We start from the raw sequence: 18,922 nt of genomic DNA, 5'->3' as shown, positions 1-18,922 counted from the left end.
CTAGTCCACCATCCTGAACACAAGAGCACTCTCCCCTCCTGTTTTCATGTTGCATCTTTGCATGCCGCTTAGACATCGTTACAAATATTAAGCAGATCAGGCATGCTTTTAAATACAGATAAAGCTCAATTTTACAAGCTGTCGCGACGGCCACTAACAGGGGATGCAACACCTTTGTGGTGGAAGGAGTAGTCTGTTCTTCACCATGGCTGCGCAGAACCTCCCTGCACAACAGCAGTCTACCTCCAAATACCAAATGCGAGGGAACAACAATGGGAGAGTGCTGTTGCCCTTACATCCCACTTGGGGGCTTTCCATATTCCTGCCTTCTGTGCAAACAGGACACTGAACTAAATGGGGCTTTGGCCTGAAACAGCAGCCTTGCTTTCCTGATATTTTCGACCCACCGAAATCCTCTCTCTCCTTTCCACTTTTCCAGCATTGCGGCCGACTTCCTCCCCACGTTCATGTACTGCCTTGGCAGCCGTGACTTTGAGGTTGTTCAGACAGCTCTGAGAAACCTGCCTGAGTACACCCTCCTTTGCCAAGGTAAGAGCAGGCAGTTGCTTCTCCCGATGCTTCAAAACGGCCACCGTGCTTTGCAAGGTGGTTGTAAGAATTGCAGAGCTCAGTGTAAGCGAGCGAGAGACTCTGAACACTCAGAAAATGCCAAGGGGAAGGGGGGAGAGGTTTGCATTTGTGTAAGGCTGGCTCCTCCGATGTAACAGAAGCACAGCTAGGGAAGGGGTGAAGAGCCCTTGACCTTCAAGGAGAGAGGCAGTGTGGAGCAGCGGTTAGAGTCTTGTACTGGGGAGATGCGAGTTCGAATTCCCACTCAGCCATCACACTTCCTGGGCGGCCTTAGGCCAGTCACTGGGTCTTAGCTTAGCGTACCTCACAGGTTTGTTGTGAGGATCAAACAAGAGAGGAGAACCACAGCTAGCTTCTTCGTGCTCCTTGGAGGATGATGGGGTGGGGGTGGGCTTGTCTGGGCAGCCCAGGACTTCCATACACACTGCCCAGGTCATTTAGGTGCTACTAACACAGCTGTTTGGCTTCACCTCTGGAGGCACACTCTGTTGACTCTCGAGACCGATGGTTGTCAACATGGATAATAATAATAATAATAATAATAATAATAATAATAATGTAAATAAATAATAATAATAATGTATTACAGTGGTACCTTGAGTTACAGACACTTCAGGTTAAAGACACTTCAGATTACAGACTCCGCTAACCCAGAAATAGTACCTCGGGTTAAGAACTTTGCTTCAGGATGAGAACAGAAATTGCACAGTGGCAGCATTAGCTAAAGTGGTACCTCAGGTTAAGAACAGTTTCAGGTTAAGAACTGACCTCCGGAACGAATTAAGTACTTAACCCGAGATACCACTGTACTTATACCCTGCCCATCTGGCTGGATTTCCTAACAGAACTAAAAGCGCAATAAAACACCAGACATTAAAAACCTCCCTAAACAGGACTGCCTTAAAAATGTCTTCTAAAAAGTCAGATAGTTGTTTATCTCCTTGACATCTGCTGGGAGGGCCTTCCACAGGGCGGGCGCCACCACCGAGAAGACCCTCTGCCTGGTTCCCCGTAACTTCGCTTCTTGCAGGGAGGGATCCGCCAGAAGGCCCTTGGAGCTGGACCTCAGTGTCTGGGCAGAACGATGGGGGTAGAGACACTCCTGTAATTTTCAATTCAATTCAAACCTTTATTGCATTAGCATACAGCCGTAGCAAAATAAGACAATACAAAAATGCTAGAGACAAGCAACCAAGCAAAATTCAAGGCGATATTGCTGGCGTAATGACATTTAAATTACCCTAAGACAATAATGCAAAGATTTAGTTGCCAGCGCCAAAAATCTAATATGCGGATATATATAAAAAAGGTGTAATAAAAAGAATTAAAACAGGTCCAGGTCTAGGACACACTACCCTGTCAGAGTAGCCCTGAGTTTCAGAGCCTGCACTATGAAGATTGCCACTCCACGTGAAATTTGGGGATTTGCGTCCACAAGAAGCGATTTCAAACAGTCTTCCTTAGACGTAATGGTGGACGGGATCAAGAGGAGGAGCTTAGATCTTATTGGCTCATAGATAGGGCAGTAGAAAAAGAAATGTATGAAGTCCTCTACTTCATTCATTGTGCATGGACATAGACGCTGAGTAATAGGGGTCTTAGAGTAAATCCCCTGGAGGAAGGCCATGGGTATAGAATGGAAACGGGCCATAGTAAAGAGACACTCCTTCAGGTATACTGGGCCAAGGCCGTTTAGGGCTTTCAACGTCAGCACCAACATTTTGAATTGTGCTCGGAAACATACTGGGATAGTTCTTTTCCATTATTTCCAAGATAGGTCCTGCTACTAAACCCCACCTGCCCCGGCCCAGCACCAGAATAGCTTTGCCTCCTTTTAGCCCTCCACCTCTGTGCTCAGTTTCAGCTCCCAGCCTTCCACCCTCCTTCAGAACCCAACTTTTCCAGCTACTTTTCTTTGCTCTGAAAACACAGGTGGCATTTAGTGTGGAAGCCCCAGAGGAGCGGCTCGTTGGCTTTTCCTTCAGAGTCTGTGGGTTCGGCTTGGGCTTCTCAGAGTTTGCGTCCTCTTCTGACAAATGCTTCTCCCGCCCAGTAGTTGGCACGATGGGGCCGTGTGTACGCTTTGGTCAAATGTCAGTAGGCAACCTTTTTCTCTGATCCTGGGCAAATATTGGCAGGCGTTCCCGTTAGGCTGAGGTGATTCTGATCGGTATGGTGGCAGCTCAGCTGAGTCTCTGACATTGCTGATTGAGCTGTGCAGTACGAAAGGGGAAGCTATAATAATAATAATAATAATAATAATAATAATAATAATAATTTATTTATTTATTTATTTATTTATTTATTTATTTATTTATTTATTTATTTATATCCCGCCCTTCCCAGCCAAAGCAGGGCTCAGAGCAGCTAACAACAGTAAAAATAGCACAGTTTACATAAAACCACAAACAATTAATTTTTTTATTTGTATACTGTCTTTCTATCTTCCAATACTCAAGGCGGTTTACAAGCTGAAGAAACAAAAAATGTACATCTTATAACAATCTAATGCAATACAAAAATGTGATAATAAAACATAACTTTAAAATAGGCAACCTACATCAGAAAAGTAACATTCAACAATCATTAGAATAGTATTAAATAATAATAATAACACAAAAGTTAAACAGAAATCCACTCAACAGTTACAATAAATAATTTCTAAACTATAATCTAAACTATAAACTACCATATTTTTTGCACCATAACACTCACTTTTTTCCTCCTAAAAAGTAAGCGGAAATGTCTGTGCGTGTTATGGAGGGAATGCCTACGGGTGGCATGCCTACGGATTTTCCTCCTCTAAAAACTACGTGTGTGTTATGGTCGGGTACGTGTTATAGAGCGAAAAATACGGTAAATATAATGTAAAACAACAGCAAGCCACAAAATACATTCTAAAAACAATTCAGAATCAAATTAATGGCAACCATTGGGCTAGAGTTCTAAGAGGATTACAGAACGAGAGAGGGAGTCAGGCTGTGCCCTGACCAAAGGCCTGGTGGAACAGCTCTGTCTTGCAGGCCCTGCGGAAAGATGTCAAGTCCCGCAAGGCCCTAGTCTCTTGTGACAGAGCGTTCCACCAGATCGGGGCAATGGCCAAAAAAGCCCTGGCTCTGGTTGAGGCCAGCCTAACCTCCCTGTGGCCCGGGACCTCCAAGATGTTTTTATTTGTGGACCGTAAGGTCCTCCGTGGGACATACCAGGTACGAGGGTCCTAGGCCGTATAGGGCTTCAAAGATTAAAACCAGCACCTTAAACCTGATCCTGTACTCCACTGGGAGCCAGTGCAATTGGTATAGCACCGGATGAATCTGATCCCGTGGTGAGGACCCCGTACGTAGTCTCGCCGCAGCATTCTGGGCTGCTGCAAGCAGGACCCCAGCCCAAAAGCCCTCTCTCCCCCTGTGGTTTCCAGCAACTGGTATTCAGAAACATTGCTGCGTATGAACCTAAGTTTCCTTTTCCTGCTTATTTGGCTATAACTTTTGATAGAATACAGATAATTGAACAAACTTCATTGCATTACATTCTTCATTAAATTATCTTTCCATTGATATATAATTTCATGGTATTACTCCAAAAGAAAGTGGTGTTATGAGCCATCAAACCTCAGAAATACACTTTCCCCAAAAGGCTTTCACAATTTTGGCCACTAGTGTAAGTCCTCTCTTCCTAACGCAGGGCTCTGCTTCTGGTTTTTTTGGGGGGTGGGCATGAGGAAGGGTCCTGGGCCAGCCTGCGTCTCCTGTGGCGAACCCACCCGCCTCCTGAATGAATCTGCTGTGCCTCCTTCGTCTCCTCTGCCTGCGCCCATCTCTCTCGTTCTTCTTCGCAGAGCATGCTGCCATTTTGCTCCAGAGGGCCTTCCTGGTGGGGATGTACGGGCAGATGGACACCAGCTCCCAGATCTCGGAAGCCCTGAAGATTTTGCATATGGAAGCCATGATATGAAGAGGGACCACCTGGTGGCTCAGGACTCCGAGAGGACAGAAGGACCTTGGCTGGACCTTGATAGTGAAGAACCCGAGGAGAAGGCACATGCCTGAGTCTGCCTACTGGCGAGGACCAGTCCCTGGTACTTCTTACCAGGCATCTTCCACAAAAAAGGACAAAGGCCACTTTGGCTTAAGGGATGCTGTTACTGCTCCACTCCAGCCATTGATTGAGGTCAGGGATGAGGAACCTGTGGCCATCCCGGTGTTGTCGGACAAAGCTCCCAACATCCCTGGCTGTTGACCATGCCAGCTGGGGCGGATGTAGTCCAACATCTGGAGGGCCAGGTGTTCCCTAGCTCTGATTTAGGCAGAGAGCAAAATGTCTTGGAAGTCCTGATTAGAAGCCATTTTGCCTCTCCAGTGTGGTGAGCACCCCTCTCATTTGGGGCGGCCAAAAAGTGGGGGTATCTGTTGGACTGTTGCTGGGGTGTGGTTTTGCCAAAACACTTTCCAGTGCAGCCAACCAGCTCCACAACAACAACCTGATGATGTTTCATTTTTTAAAAAATTAAAAATAGTTGTTTTCCTGTTGCGCTGCCTTTATTTATGCATCTCCATTTGGTTTCTCTTTCCTTTTTTACGATGGCTTGCTCTTGAAAATGTAACCCAAGGGGTAAATTTGCTTCTGCCTCGTTCAAAAAAACAAAACACAGTTTTCCTTTCTGTTTTTAACCTTTTGAACCTGTTTTTTAACCTTCATTAAAGATGATCTGAGCTTGCACAACGACACCTGGTGATCTCTGGATGAAATTCTCCAGGTTACAGAGATAAATCTGAAACTGCCACATGCCTAGTAGCCATTCCTCTTCTCTGGGAATATGTCTAATCCTCTTTGAAAGCCATCCAGGTTGCTGGCCATTGCTGCCTCCTGTGGCAATGAGTTCCCTAGTTCAACTCTGAGCTCTGCGAAGAAGGGCTTTCTTTTATATGTCCCGGGTTGCTGCTGGTCTCTAGCTCTCATCAGTCCCAGGCAGCAGGGCCAGTGGTCAGAAGTGGCAAGAGCTGTAGTCTAGCAACACACAGAAAGCCACGGTTTTCCTATGGGTGAACCTTAGGAAGTCATGGGAGAAGGTACTTCGTTATCTCTCTCTTCAGTGTTGTTAAGAACTGAGAGATCCACCTGGGCAATAAATAAATAAACCAGGCACCCTTCGTTTAAAGCACATGCCTCTCAGCCCATCTCTCGTCGACCTGTCAAGGACACAAGTCCTTATCCGCTTCCGTAAGGCTTGAGGTGATGCAGCGACGAGCCCGAGACAAACGAAGTGAAGACCCAGGAGACAAAGACCCAGAAGCCAGAGAATTAGTGGTCCTGAGATACTCGGTGACGGCCAGATTGATGGCCCTCCTAAACACCGATGGACAGCAGGAGACAGATCGCTGCTGTCTGGTCTTCTTTGCCTGGGTCATTTCGTCTCAGGGACAGGTTATCCATTCAGTACAGAGGACCGCAGCATGGAAATGGATGCCGACCCAGCGGCCTTCTGCTCCTTTGTTTCACGCTTCCCTTTAACACATCTTGATTAAATCTGGAAGTTCGGCAGGGAGGGGTCGATACCCGCTGGGGCTTCTGGGCTTGGGACGTGTGATGGCCAGGTATCTATGTAAGTAACATCTTGTTCATGCCATGAGGCACAATTAAGGTAAACATATAAAGGTAAAGGACTCAGTCCTGAATGAGGCAGTGATGGTCACCAGGCTAGATGGCTTTTTAAAAAGAGGATTAGACAAATTCACAGAGAAAGCTATCGATGGTTAGTAGCCATGATGGCTATTGCTCTACCCTCCACAGCTAGAAGCAGCAATACTTTGGAATACCAATTGCAGCAATAAGAAGATCAGTTGATTAGTAAAGGTATAGGACCCCTGGACAGTTAAGTCCAGTCAAAGGCGACTATGGGGTGCAGCGCTCATCTCGCTTTACTGCCGAGGGAGCCGGCGTTTGTCCGCAGACAGTTTTTCCGGGTCATGTGGCCAGCATGACTAAGCTGCTTCTGGCGAAACCAGAGCAGCGCACGGAAACACCGTTTACCTTCCCGCGGGAGTGGTACCTATTTATCTACTTGCATGTGATGTGCTTTCGAACTGCTAGGTTGGCAGGAGCAGGGACCGAGGAACGGGAGCTCACCCCGTCACGGGGATCTGAACCGCCGACCTTCTGATCGGCAAGCCCAAGAGGCTCAGTGGTTTAGACCACAGCGCTACCCACATCCCATGCTCAGATGGTACATATGTGTAAATAGCGACTGGGCCAGATCCGGCCCCCGGGCCTTAGTTTGCCTACCCATGGGTTTAGTCATGCTGGCTACATGACCCACAAAACTGTCTGTGGACAAACGCCGGCTCCCTCAGCCTGAAAGCAAGATGAGCGCTGCACCCCATAGTTGCCTTTGACTGGACTTAACTGTCCAGGGGTCCTTTACGTTTACTAATCTACTGATCTTCTTATTGGTGCAATTGGTATTCCAAAGTATTGCTACTTCTGGCTGTGGAAGGTAGAGCAATAGCCACCATGGCTACTTACCATTGATAGCTTTCTCTGTGAATTTGTCTAATCCTCTTTTTAAAAAGCTATCCAAGCTGGTGGCCATCACTGCCTCATGTGCTGCATGAAGAAATTTATCTGTCCTGAATCATCCACCCTTCAGCTTCACTGGATCCCCACAAGTTCTAGCATGAGGAGAGACAGAGAAGAACTTCATCCCCTTTCTCCTTGCCATGCATAATTTTAGACCCTTTTATTGTGTCACCTCTTTACCCTCCAGAAAGTCCCAAATGCTACAACCTTTCTGCATAGAGGAGTCGCTTCTTCCCATTGACCATTTTGGCTTCCCTTTTCCAACTCCTCTTTGAGACGAGGTGACCAGAACTGTGCACAGTAATCCAAATGCGGTCGCACTGCAGATTCGTATAATGGCATTATGATATGGGCAGCTTTGCTTTCCTTTCCTTTCCTAAGGATCCCGGCGTGGGAGGGTCAGTTGAGTTTGGGAGTGGGTGGCAGTTTGAGTGACCCCTGGAGGTGCAGAGAGTATTTGGGATGGAAGCAGACTTGAGCCACCACAGCAGGATCAGTATTATTATTAGTCATATGGCCCAAAGTAACAAATAAGAGAATACAAAGCTGAAACCGTATGCCTCTCAACATTTAAGTGATCATAAAACTCTTGTTTATTAGCTCTGTGTTAATCAATTGCTGCGTTGCACCACGTGCTTCTTGATAGGCTACTTCAGAGGCGAGAAATAACACATTTCATTATACAAAGGCAAGGGAAAAACAGTGCAATAATATCATTTCTGGCATGCACGACCGTCAGCTTATGGAACTCACCGCCACATGAAATGATGGTGGCTGACACTGGTTCAGGTGGCTTTCAAACAGAGGGCAAATCCATAGTGGGCCCATTCTGTCAACAGCAAGCAGATATGGCGACTGAACAGGAGTCCAATGTTCAGAGGCACGCTAATTATAATTATATTATTATTATTATTATTATTATTAAATGTACGGATGATGGGGACAAGTGAAAAGGGGTTAGCATATCCCACCCTGCTTGTGCATTCCAAGATGTGCCAAACAGTGTCCGACCCTATATATTGGGGGGGGGCGCGATGTCACAAACTTGGTGTTTGCTTGCAGTCGACCAGGTAGCGGGAAGGAAGGCTTCTGAATCTGCAGCTTCCTTCCTCCGAAACATCAGGCCAGGCACGTTTCCCATCACAGAGATTGCTGCATTCTCTGGAGTCAAACTAACAGTTCACATCTGACCGCGGCAGCTTCAGCAAACGACTTGAGTGCCCACAACGGGCCTGGAATGAAATCTGAGGCTAATCGCCTAGGTATTTCCCCGGACGGCTTCAGAATGACGAATCTGGCTTGCCTGCCGCTGGATAGTTCCCCACCCGTCCTGCCAACTTCTGACCTTTTACCAGCGTCCGGCCAAGGAGGAAGCGTTGCCGAAGGCTTTGCCCTGATGATGGAAAAGGAGTTGCCAGACCTGCAGTGCTGAACTGGGGTCTCTCCGGGCTGAATTATAACTTGGGAGACCAGGGTTCGAATCCCCGTTCATCCTTGCACCTTGGAAGCTGGCTCACTACCTCTCAACCTGACCTAACTCACAGGGTTGTTGTGGGGATTAAATAGGTAAAGGACCCCTGGATGGTGAAGTCCAGTCAAAGGCGACTCTGGGGTTGCGGCGCTCATCTCGCTTTCAGGCCAAGGGAGCCAGCGTTTGTCCACAGACAGTTTTCCGGGTCATGTGGCCAGCAGGGCTAAACCCATGGGTAGGCAAACTAAGGCCCGGGGGCTGGATCCGACCCAGTCGCCTTCTAAATCCAGCCCACGGACGGTCCGGGAATCAGCGTGTTTTTCCATGAGTAGAATGTGTCCTTTTATTTAAAATGTATCTCTTGGTTTTTTGTGGGGCATAGGAATTCGTTCATCCCCCCCCAAAAAAAAAAATATAGTCCGGCTCACCACAAGGTCTGAGGGACAGTGGACTGGCCCCCTGCTGAAAAGGTTTGCTGACTAAACCGCTTCTGGTGCAACGGGACACCATGATGGAAACCAGAGCGCACGGAAACGCCGTTTACCTTCCCACTGGAGCGGTACCTATTTATCTACTTGCACTGGTGTGCTTTCGAACTGCTAGGTTCGCCACTCTGAGGTCCTGGGAGAAAAAGGTGGGATAGAAAAAGCAATAATAATAATATCAGATTGCCTCATTCCCCCGCAAAGATGCAGATGAGATCCCACATGAATCAAGAAGCTGGGAAACCAAACTCCAAACCCATTAACAGAGCCAATCCCCGCCCCCAAATGTAGGAACACCCCCCCCCGTTCCCCGCGTACACAGAGCGTCAATTGGAGCTTTTTTTATTCAGCTCATGAGTCATTCCCAATAAACTCTGGAGAGCAAAATGGCCATCGCCGCAATCTGCAATCTCTTTATTAGTGTAAAAATAAAAGGAGTAATTTTATTGCTATTACAGCCTGTTTGCCATTATTTGCATAATTGTTAAATGCTAATAAGACAATTAGCAATTATAGCTTAATAATTATGCTGCCGCAATAACTGTCCTATTGTATCATAATGAAATTCTTAATTGTTGCTACGGTTTCCCCCCCCCCCCATTCAGGCTCCGCTTCCTGTGAAGGAGCAAGAGGAGAAAGGAAAGCAGAGGGCCTGAGAGATAAAAAGGGATGTTTCCTTGAAGAAAGGGAATAGAGATATTTGTTAGCAATGTTATTTAAACCAGGAGTGGCTGGGGTGGGGGTGGGAGGTGGGCAGAGCTTGGGCTCGCATGACTTTTGGCGTGGAAAAGCCATGCCCCCCTTGCTTTAATAAATAATCATAATAAAACATTTTTTCCTAGCGTTTATAACTCTGCTTAATAACCAACCCAGATGGCAAGCGCTCTAGCAAAAATGGGGTCATTGAAATACAAGAGGAGGATATCGGCATGCAAGAGGGGGACCCCAAAATCTGAAGGACGGGGAGAAACCTTGGTGGGAGAAAGAGAGAGAACAAAACAGCCCAATGAGGGCTGAAAATGATCTGGTGGGGTATAATGGAGTATTTTGGAATAAAGCATGGCTGGCTGGAAGTGGAAGTGGAAGCTGGACCATAAAGAAGGCTGATTGCCGAAGAATGGATGCTTTTGAATTCTGGTGCTGGAGGAGACTCTTGAGAGTCCCATGGACTGCAAGAAGATCAAACGTATCCATTCTGAAGGAAATCAGCCCTGAGTGCTCACTGGAAGGACAGATCCTGAAGCTGAGGCTCCAAGACTTTGGCCACCTCATGAGAAGAGAAGAATCCCTGGAAAAGACCCTGATGTTGGGAAGGATGGAGAGCACAAGGAGAAGGGGACAACAGAGGACAAGATGGCTGGACAGTGTTCTCGAAGCTACCAGCATGAGTTTGACCAAACTGCGGGAGGCAGTGGAAGACAGGAGTGCCTGGCGTTCTCTGGTCCAGGGGGTCACGAAGAGTCGGACACGACTAAACGACTAAACAACAACAACATGGCTGGCTGGTTCTGCTCTGTCTCCGCAACCAGAGAAACTGATGCTTCCTAATTTCAGTTGCTGGAAACTGCAGGAGGGGAGAGTTGTTCTTGTGGTCTGGTCCTGTTTGTGAGTTTCCTACAGGGGTCAGGTTGTTCACAATAGGTGGGCCGTTGGTCGGATCCAGAAGGCTCATCTTCCAACTCACCTGTGCTTTGAAACACGCCCCAGCCACCCAGCAAGGAAATTTCTTAGAAATACCGTGGTACCTTGGTTCTCAAACGCCTTGGAACTCAAACAACCTGGACCCCAAACACTGCAAACCCGGAAGTAAGAGTTCTGGTTTGCAAATCCTTTTCCAGAAGTCAAACGTGCTCCATTTTGAGTGCTACGCTTCCGATTTGAGTTCCACACTTCCGTTTTGAGTGTTACGCTGAGGTCTGCCTGCTTTTGCTATTTATTTTGCGTTTTTGTTTTTGAGGCTCTTTTTTTTTCTTTTGCGTGGTGCGTTCCTGCCCCTCCCCCAGTGGAAATAAAGACACATGACACAATTATTAAGGTTAATGGGCTAAATAAGGCCACAACTTTATTGGTTACAAGTGATGAGCAGTATTGGCTTATATATATATATATATATATATATATATGCAGGTTTTGGTGTCTTCGGGTGTCTTCCCGTGTAAGAGTCAGGGTGTCTGGGCGACGTTTCGACGAGGTCTCACTCGTCATCTTCAGGCTGGTGCTTTCGGCTTCTTGTTACTGGAACAGAGCAGAATCTGGTGTTTGAGTTCCTATAAATACTGTTGAGGGGTGTGGTGTATAGCCTCCAACGTTCTGGGCAGAGAGGAAGTTCCTAGATTAGTGTGTCTTTTCTTCTTTTGTTCCTTAATTACTTGAGGGATATCTTGAGTGATTTCATGAGTGATATTCTGAATACCACTGGGTGGGTCATTAAGTGTAGATTAGTTGCTAAAGCTTTCGTGTCTTGACCTCTTGAGCTTGTGAAGAGTTTTTCTGAGAAGATGGCTGTGCTGCATTTAGTTGTGCTCTGGCTTGGCTTCGTGTATAGGGGCGAGCTGTGATTTTGTGCCTTGTGCCAGCCCGATCTGTGTAGGGATTGCAGGGGGGTGCAGCATCCGGAGGTGCCACTATAGTTTGGCTACTTGATGGAGTCTGTAATATGTCTGTGGAGAGGGTCTGGGTTTGGGTCTGGTGTGGTTGATTGGTGACGGCGTTCAGTGTGCCTCTGGTTCTGGTGTCGGTTTTTGTGGGGAGGGCTAATTTCCAGATGTCTGGCAGGCGGGACGTGTCGTCACGCTTGTTCATGTTGTGAGGGTGTTTCTCTATCTCGATGGCTTCCATGATTATTCTCTTGTGGTGATGTTCCATGTATATATATTTGCCATATATATTTGCTTTCGTAGATTTTCATGGGTACAGGAATGCAGGTTTTGGTGTCTTCGGGTGTCTTCCCGTGTAAGAGTCGGGGTGTCTGTGCGACGTTTCGACGAGGTCTCACTCGTCATCTTCAGGCTGGTGCTTTCGGCTTCTTGTTACTGGAACAGAGCAGAGTCTGGTGTTTGAGTTCCTATAAATACTGTTGAGGGGTGTGGTGTATAGCCTCCAACGTTCTGGGCAGAGAGGAAGTTCCTAGATTAGTGTGCCTTTTCTTCTTTTGTTCCTTAATTACTTGAGGGATATCTTGGGTGATTTCATGAGTGATATTCTGAGTACCACTGGGTGGGTCATTAAGTGTAGATTAGTTGCTAAAGCTTTCGTGTCTTGACCTCTTGAGCTTGTGAAGAGTTTTTCTGAGAAGATGGCTGTGCTGCATTTAGTTGTGCTCTGGCTTGGCTTCGTGTATAGGGGCGAGCTGTGGTTTTGTGCCTTGTGCCAGCCAGATCTGTGTAGGGATTGCAGGGGGGTGCAGCATCCAGAGGTGCCACTATAGTTTGGCTACTGGATGGAGTCTGTAATATGTCTGTGGAGAGGGTCTGGGTTTGGGTCTGGTGTGGTTGATTGGTGACGGCGTTCTGTGTGCCTCTGGTTCTGGTGTCGGTTTTTGTGGGGAGGGCTAATTTCCAGATGTCTGGCAGGCGGGACGTGTCGTCACGCTTGTTCATGTTGTGAGGGTGTTTCTCTATCTCGATGGCTTCCATGATTATTCTCTTGTGGTGATGTTCCATGTTAAAGAGCAATTTGGAATCTGCAAAATTAATTTCGTGTCCTGCTTTAGCAACTAATCTACACTTTGGAATTTGGAATTTGGAATCTGCAAAATTAATTTCGTGTCCTGCTTTAGCAACTAATCTACACTTAATGACCCACCCAGTGGTATTCAGAATATCACTCATGAAATCACTCAAGATATCCCTCAAGTAATTAAGGAACAAAAGAAGAAAAGGCACACTAATCTAGGAACTTCCTCTCTGCCCAGAACGTTGGAGGCTATACACCACACCCCTCAACAGTATTTATAGGAACTCAAACTCCAGATTCTGCTCTGTTCCAGTAACAAGAAGCCGAAAGCACCAGCCTGAAGATGACGAGTGAGACCTCGTCGAAACGTCGCACAGACACCCCGACTCTTACACGGGAAGACACCCGAAGACACCAAAACCTGCATTCCTATACCCGTGAAAATCTACGAAAGCATATATATATATATATATATATGCTTTCGTAGATTTTCACGGGTACAGGAATGCAGGTTTTGGTGTCTTCGGGTGTCTTCCCGTGTAAGAGTCGGGGTGTCTGTTCCAGTAACAGAGCTCTGTTCCAGTAACAAGAAGCCGAAAGCACCAGCCTGAAGATGACGAGTGAGACCTCGTCGAAACGTCGCACAGACACCCCGACTCTTACACGGGAAGACACCCGAAGACACCAAAACCTGCATATATATATATATATATATATATATTAAAGTTTTTACAATGTTACAAAATGAAAAAGAGAAAAGAAAAAATACAAAATAAAAATAGTTAAAAACAATTGAATCTTTTCATCACTTATCTTTCATTTACTTGTTTCCCGGACCTCCTCATACCTCCCCTTTTTGTATTCCAGTTCAATTTATTAGTTCAGCAATTCCTTTCCCTCCTTATTTTATCCTGATCTTTAATCTTGATATATTGTAACCTAAATTTACCTGTTAAGAATCCAATTTTTTCATATTCTTTTATACCATTACAGCTAGAAACCACTTAACTTCAATCCAACATCCTTCTAACATTCATTAATTTTACAATATTTTTGTAAATAGTCTTTAAATTTCTTCCAGTCTTCTTCCACCGACTCTTCTCCCTGGCCCCGGATTCTGCCAGTCATTTCCGCCAATTCCACATAATCCATCAGTTTCATCTGCCATTGGTCCTAACGGACTATATCCACCTTCAGCCTGTCCGCTTGAAGTCCGGGAAGGGTTAACCACCATTGGGTGAGTCCTGCTGATGCACATCAACTAGGAACTCCCCCGGGGTCACCGATAGGGGGCGTGCCTTAGGCCCTCACCTCCCCAGGCTTCGGACAGGGCCAAGCCTCCCAGAATCCTTCACCAGACTACCCTTCAATATGTCGGGCAGGTTATGGCGCTTCCTCCCCTCTTCCATCTACAGAACTATACCAGTGCCTAACCGCCAGTACCCAGAAAGTTGTGACGATTTGCTACGAGGTAGGCAAAAACCAAGTGGCTGGTGCCAATTTGCCAAGTGGGAAAATTCCTACCAGGCCCCTCAACGGCGACCAGCCAAGGTCCATAGCAAGGTCAAAAAACGAAAACCTTATAGGGCAGGAGGGTGGGAAAAGCAGGAACAGCTGGCAGGCAGCAAAGAGGGAGATCCCCGGCAGGCCACACCCCCAGAGCCAGCCAATTGGCTGGCCATGGGATGATGCGGCCAGAAATCTCCCCCAATTGTGCGGGGCGCGCATGGTAGGGCCGTGAAGCCCTCAACTCCACCTCCTTTGAAGGGTGGAAGTGGCTTTGTGTGACTATGTGGAACCCAGTTCAGCTACCCATTGATTGACTAATTGTGTGACTGCAGTACATTGTTTATTGCTTTCATTTTAGGGATCATTGGTCTCGTTAGATAGTAAAATTCATGTTCAATGGCTCTTTTAGGGGTTGTTTTTAAAAGTCTGGAATGGATCAATCCATTTTGCATTACTTTCTATGGGAAAGCGTGCCTTGGTTTTGGAACGCTTTGGTTTTGGAACGGAATTCCGGAACGGATTAAGTTTGAGAACCAAGGCACCACTGTAATGGGGAAAGGAGGAGGGGGAGAAAGAGGAACAGGAAATTTGGGGCAAAAGATTTGGGGCTAGCCACATCTCTGCTTCAGATCTGTTCCACCCCCACGAGAAAACTGCAAGCGTTGGCAGACCTGCCCTCCTAATATTAATTTACCGACCTCATCAGGGCAGGAGAGGTTAATTGGTTAATATTTGCAGGATGATTAGATGCTAAATTACTCTTATTGTTTATCACTAAACCTACACCAATGGGGGCTTTTAATTGCCGTCAGAAGGGAGCGACTGCATTCCAGTGGCAAGGCTGCCTTGGTTTCATTTGGACTTCAACCTTCAGCTATCTCCAGGGCTCAGCTGGGATTGCCTCTCTGGAGTCATTGGGCAGAAATTCACCTGGAGGCTTGGCTGTGGATTTAAAGCACATGGCTTCCCTCTAGAGAATCCTGTGTTTTACTCCTTGCACAGCTACAGTTCTCAGCACCCTTAAATGGCAGGCCCCAGGATTCTCGGGGGGCGAGGGGATATAATCATGTGCTTTCAATGTACAGGCGTACCTTGGACGTCAAATGGAAGTCCGTTTGACTTCCAAAACTTTCGGAAACCAAAGTGCGGCTTCTGATTGGCTGCAGGAAGCTCCTGCAGCCAATCGGAAGCCCCGTCGGACGTTCGACTTCCAAAAATCGTTCGAAAACCGGAACACTCACTTCCGGGTTTCGATCGTTTGGGAGCTGATTTGTTCGAGAGCCAAGGCGTTTGAGATCCAAGGTACAACTGTACAGGGTGTGTACACAGCCACGGTTTCCGTTTTGAAGATTAAGCCCAAACACCTTATTTGACTTGGCAGAAGATGGTCATTGATAGCAGGGCAGGAGGGATTTGCCTGCTCTTGTCTAAAATGCCTATAGCTGTTACGCAAGAGTAAGGCATAAAGAGAAACTGAGGGGCTACTAGAACATTGCCGAAAAAAGAGGACACCAGTTTGATGGATTGATCTAGTTTATTTACGCCACCTTTCCACAGTGAGCTCTGCCCAAAGTGCCGTGCAACAGACTTCCAGCTATTTTCAAATACAAAATATTGGTGGAGGGAAGCGCGTTAGCCCTGCAGCCATTTTTGCTACTTAAATTTTGCAGCTCAGCATAAACCTGCCATCCTACATAATTTCCTTTATTTGGACATCAGTGAGAAATGCCCAGAAAACTCAAGGGAGTAAAAAAAGGAGAAAGATTTTAAATTTTAAATTCCATTTAAAATGCATATTTAGGACAGTCAAAATCGGGCAGTCAAACCCAAGTGGTTCTCCCTTCTTGAACAAAGAGGCTAGGACTTTTAATGTAGTTAAAGGGGGATTCTCTCTTTTTTGCAAAAAATACAATACATTCATTCCATTGGCATATACAGTAGGCTGCCTTTGGCAACAAACAACAATTTGCGTATTCTAATTTATATGGAAGATGCAAATTTAGAAATAGTGACTATAAATGTGAAAGGAAGTTTGGTCTCATATTGACAAAGGTTTTTTTTAATATGCCGGTCTAACTCAGGAAGTTTCCTTATACTGAGTTAGACCAATATATAAAAAAAGCTTTGTCAGTATGAGACCAAACTTCCTTTCACATTTATTGAGTTGTGGGTCCTTTTTGTTGTTCTTGTGTCTTTTGCCCTTCTTTGAACCAGTTCCAATTTGTCTGCATCCTTCATAAACTGCAGCGATAATTCAAGCATTTAGCCACCCAGCGCATAGGTGCCGACCCCCTGGGGCCCTGGGTGCCCGGGCACCCACAAAATTCCCCGTGAAGCGGCTGGGCACCCACAAATTTCGGTCCAGGGCCTGGCACGCTGTATGGTACACATGGCCTTGGGCCCTCCTGACTCAAAGAACACCTCTTTGGCCTTTCAATAAGTAGGGAGTAGCCTGTTGCAGAGTAAATCAATATAGTCATACCTCAGGTTACAGACCCTTCGGGTTGCGCAATTTCAGGTTGCGCACCGCGCCGAACCTAGAAGTACCGGAACAGAAGCGCTAACTTGTGCTATGCGCAGAAGCGCTGAATCATGGCTCGCGCATGCGCAGACGCGGTGCTGTGCGTTGCAAACGCTGCAGGTTGCGAACGTGCTTCCCGCATAGATCACGTTTGCAACCCGACTGTCCACTGTAAAGTGGTCCCTCAGGTTACAGACGCTTCAGGTTACAGATGCTTCAAGTTACAGACCCCGCTAACCCAGAAATAGTACCTCGGGTTAAGAACTTTGCTTCAGGATGAGAACAGAAATTGCGCGGCAGCAGCAGGAAGCCCCATTAGCTAAAGTGGTGCTTCAGGTTAAGAACAGGTTCAGGTTAAGAACGGACCTCCGGAACGAATTAAGTTCTTAACCGGAGGTACCTCTGTATAGGAAACAGCAGGCAGAGTTTGGCAATGGTTCAGAGTGGAGGTTTAGAGCTTGGCACTAACAGAAGATTTAGGGTGCTAAACAGGCATTTCTCTGTTTTTATCAAAAAGTGTACAAGGTCGCAGGATATGGAATAGAAGGAACGGACAGACTGAGCGCTAGAATCATTGTGGGTGCAAGATTGCAAGAACCTCAAACCAGCTGGAACAGGCCAGGCCAGGGGCCCACCTAGTGTGGAGAGCCAGTGTGGTGTAGTGGTTAAGAGCAGTAGATTCGTAATCTGGGGAACCGGGTTCGCGTCTCCGCTCCTCCACCTTTAGCTGCTGGGTGACCTTGCGCCAGTCACACTTCTTTGAAGTCTCTCAGCCCCACTCACCTCACAGAGAGTTTGTTGTGGGGGAGGAAGGGAAAGGAGAATGTTAGCCGCTTTGAGACTCCTTAAAGGGAGTGAAAGGCGGGATATCAAATCCAAACTCTTCTTCTTCTTCTAGTCCAGCATTCTGTTCTCACAGTGGCTAGCCAGATGCCTGGGGGAAACCTGCAAGCAGGATTCGAACACAAGAGCAACTCTCTCCCCTCCTGTTGTTTCCAGCAACTGGGATCCAGAAGCATTTCTGTCTCCACCTATGGGGGGGGAGGTGTAGATCATAGTCCTCACGGCTAGTAGCCATCAGTAGCTTTCTCTTCCATGAATTTCTCTCATCCTCTTTTAAAGCCATCCATGTTATGTACTGAAGTTCTCACCCTGGAGCAGCAGGGGGATACTGTACATAGTTATGCAAATGAAGGATCGAAAGTGACGTTCAGTTCAGTTCTGGCCTCAGAATAAAGAAGAGCTGTTTGAAGAATCGCTGTGTCGTCTGATATGTTCGCCCACAACCTAACAATCCAAGTTGCTGTCCATCACTGCCTCTTGTGGGAGGGAGTTCCACAGGCTAACTGCGCGAACAAGTCCTTTCTTTTATAGTCCCAAATCCTCAAACTTTCACCTTCAAGTCAACGAGCTCTAGTGTTAAGGGAGACAGAGAAAAACCTTTCTCTCCATGCTTTCGCCACTTTATTATTTTTTTTTGAAATTTTTTTTATTGGTTTTTCACATTTTATATAGACAAATACAAACACAAAAACAGACAAATAAAAAACACAAAAAACATGTATAATTTCAAAAAATCTTATTTTCCTAACCTTACTCCTTGACTTCCCCCCACCCCCTCCCTTGCATCCCTATTCCCAAAATTATATCAGCAAATTGGCAGTTCTTCTCTTATGCATCATAATATTAGTCCTTATATATTAAAAAAAAAGCAAAATAGATTTTTCTAAGTTGGACCCCAGTTCTCTTCCGTCGATTTCCCGAATTATCTTAGATAAAAGTCATATTAGCTAAACCACATAATTTTGAGTGTTGTTAAATACATCCTTCCCTCCCTCCCATCCCCGGTTTGCGCCCCTTCCCAATACGTGTCCAAAATGTCAGTTTTTAGCCTGGGTCCCACACGTCCGAGGCTCTCAAGTCTCTTTCAGTCCCTCTCCGCCGGTCTTGTTGGTAGTCTTTTATGTCGGCCATCAAGTCTCGAAAAAGTTCTGTCAGAGTCAACCCATAATCTCTTCCCATACGCATTTTTGGAAACAGCTGCTGAAGAATTTCCACAAGGCCTGGATCTTCAAAATCATAGTCGAAGTCAGA

At 46.4% G+C, this 18,922-nt stretch overlaps 1 protein-coding gene across 1 annotated transcript in view; it reads left to right on the top strand.

The window, feature by feature from the left end:
- INTS1 (integrator complex subunit 1) overlaps positions 1 to 5,120 on the top strand; it is an 87,117-nt gene extending 81,997 nt beyond the window's left edge. The window contains exons 46-47 of the mRNA XM_082199599.1: positions 440 to 549; positions 4,430 to 5,120. Of these exons, the coding sequence (XP_082055725.1) occupies positions 440 to 549; positions 4,430 to 4,545 (226 nt within the window). The 3' untranslated portion in view covers positions 4,546 to 5,120. The remainder of the gene's footprint in view (positions 1 to 439; positions 550 to 4,429) is intronic.
- The last annotated feature ends 13,802 nt before the right edge of the window (positions 5,121 to 18,922 follow it).

The sequence above is a fragment of the Podarcis vaucheri genome (genome assembly GCF_965113315.1).
Source record: "Podarcis vaucheri genome assembly, chromosome: 14".
Taxonomy (NCBI): Eukaryota; Metazoa; Chordata; class Lepidosauria; order Squamata; family Lacertidae; genus Podarcis; species Podarcis vaucheri.
The sequence above is the reverse complement of the archived record's forward strand: the minus strand, read 5'-3'. Positions and strand labels throughout refer to the sequence as shown.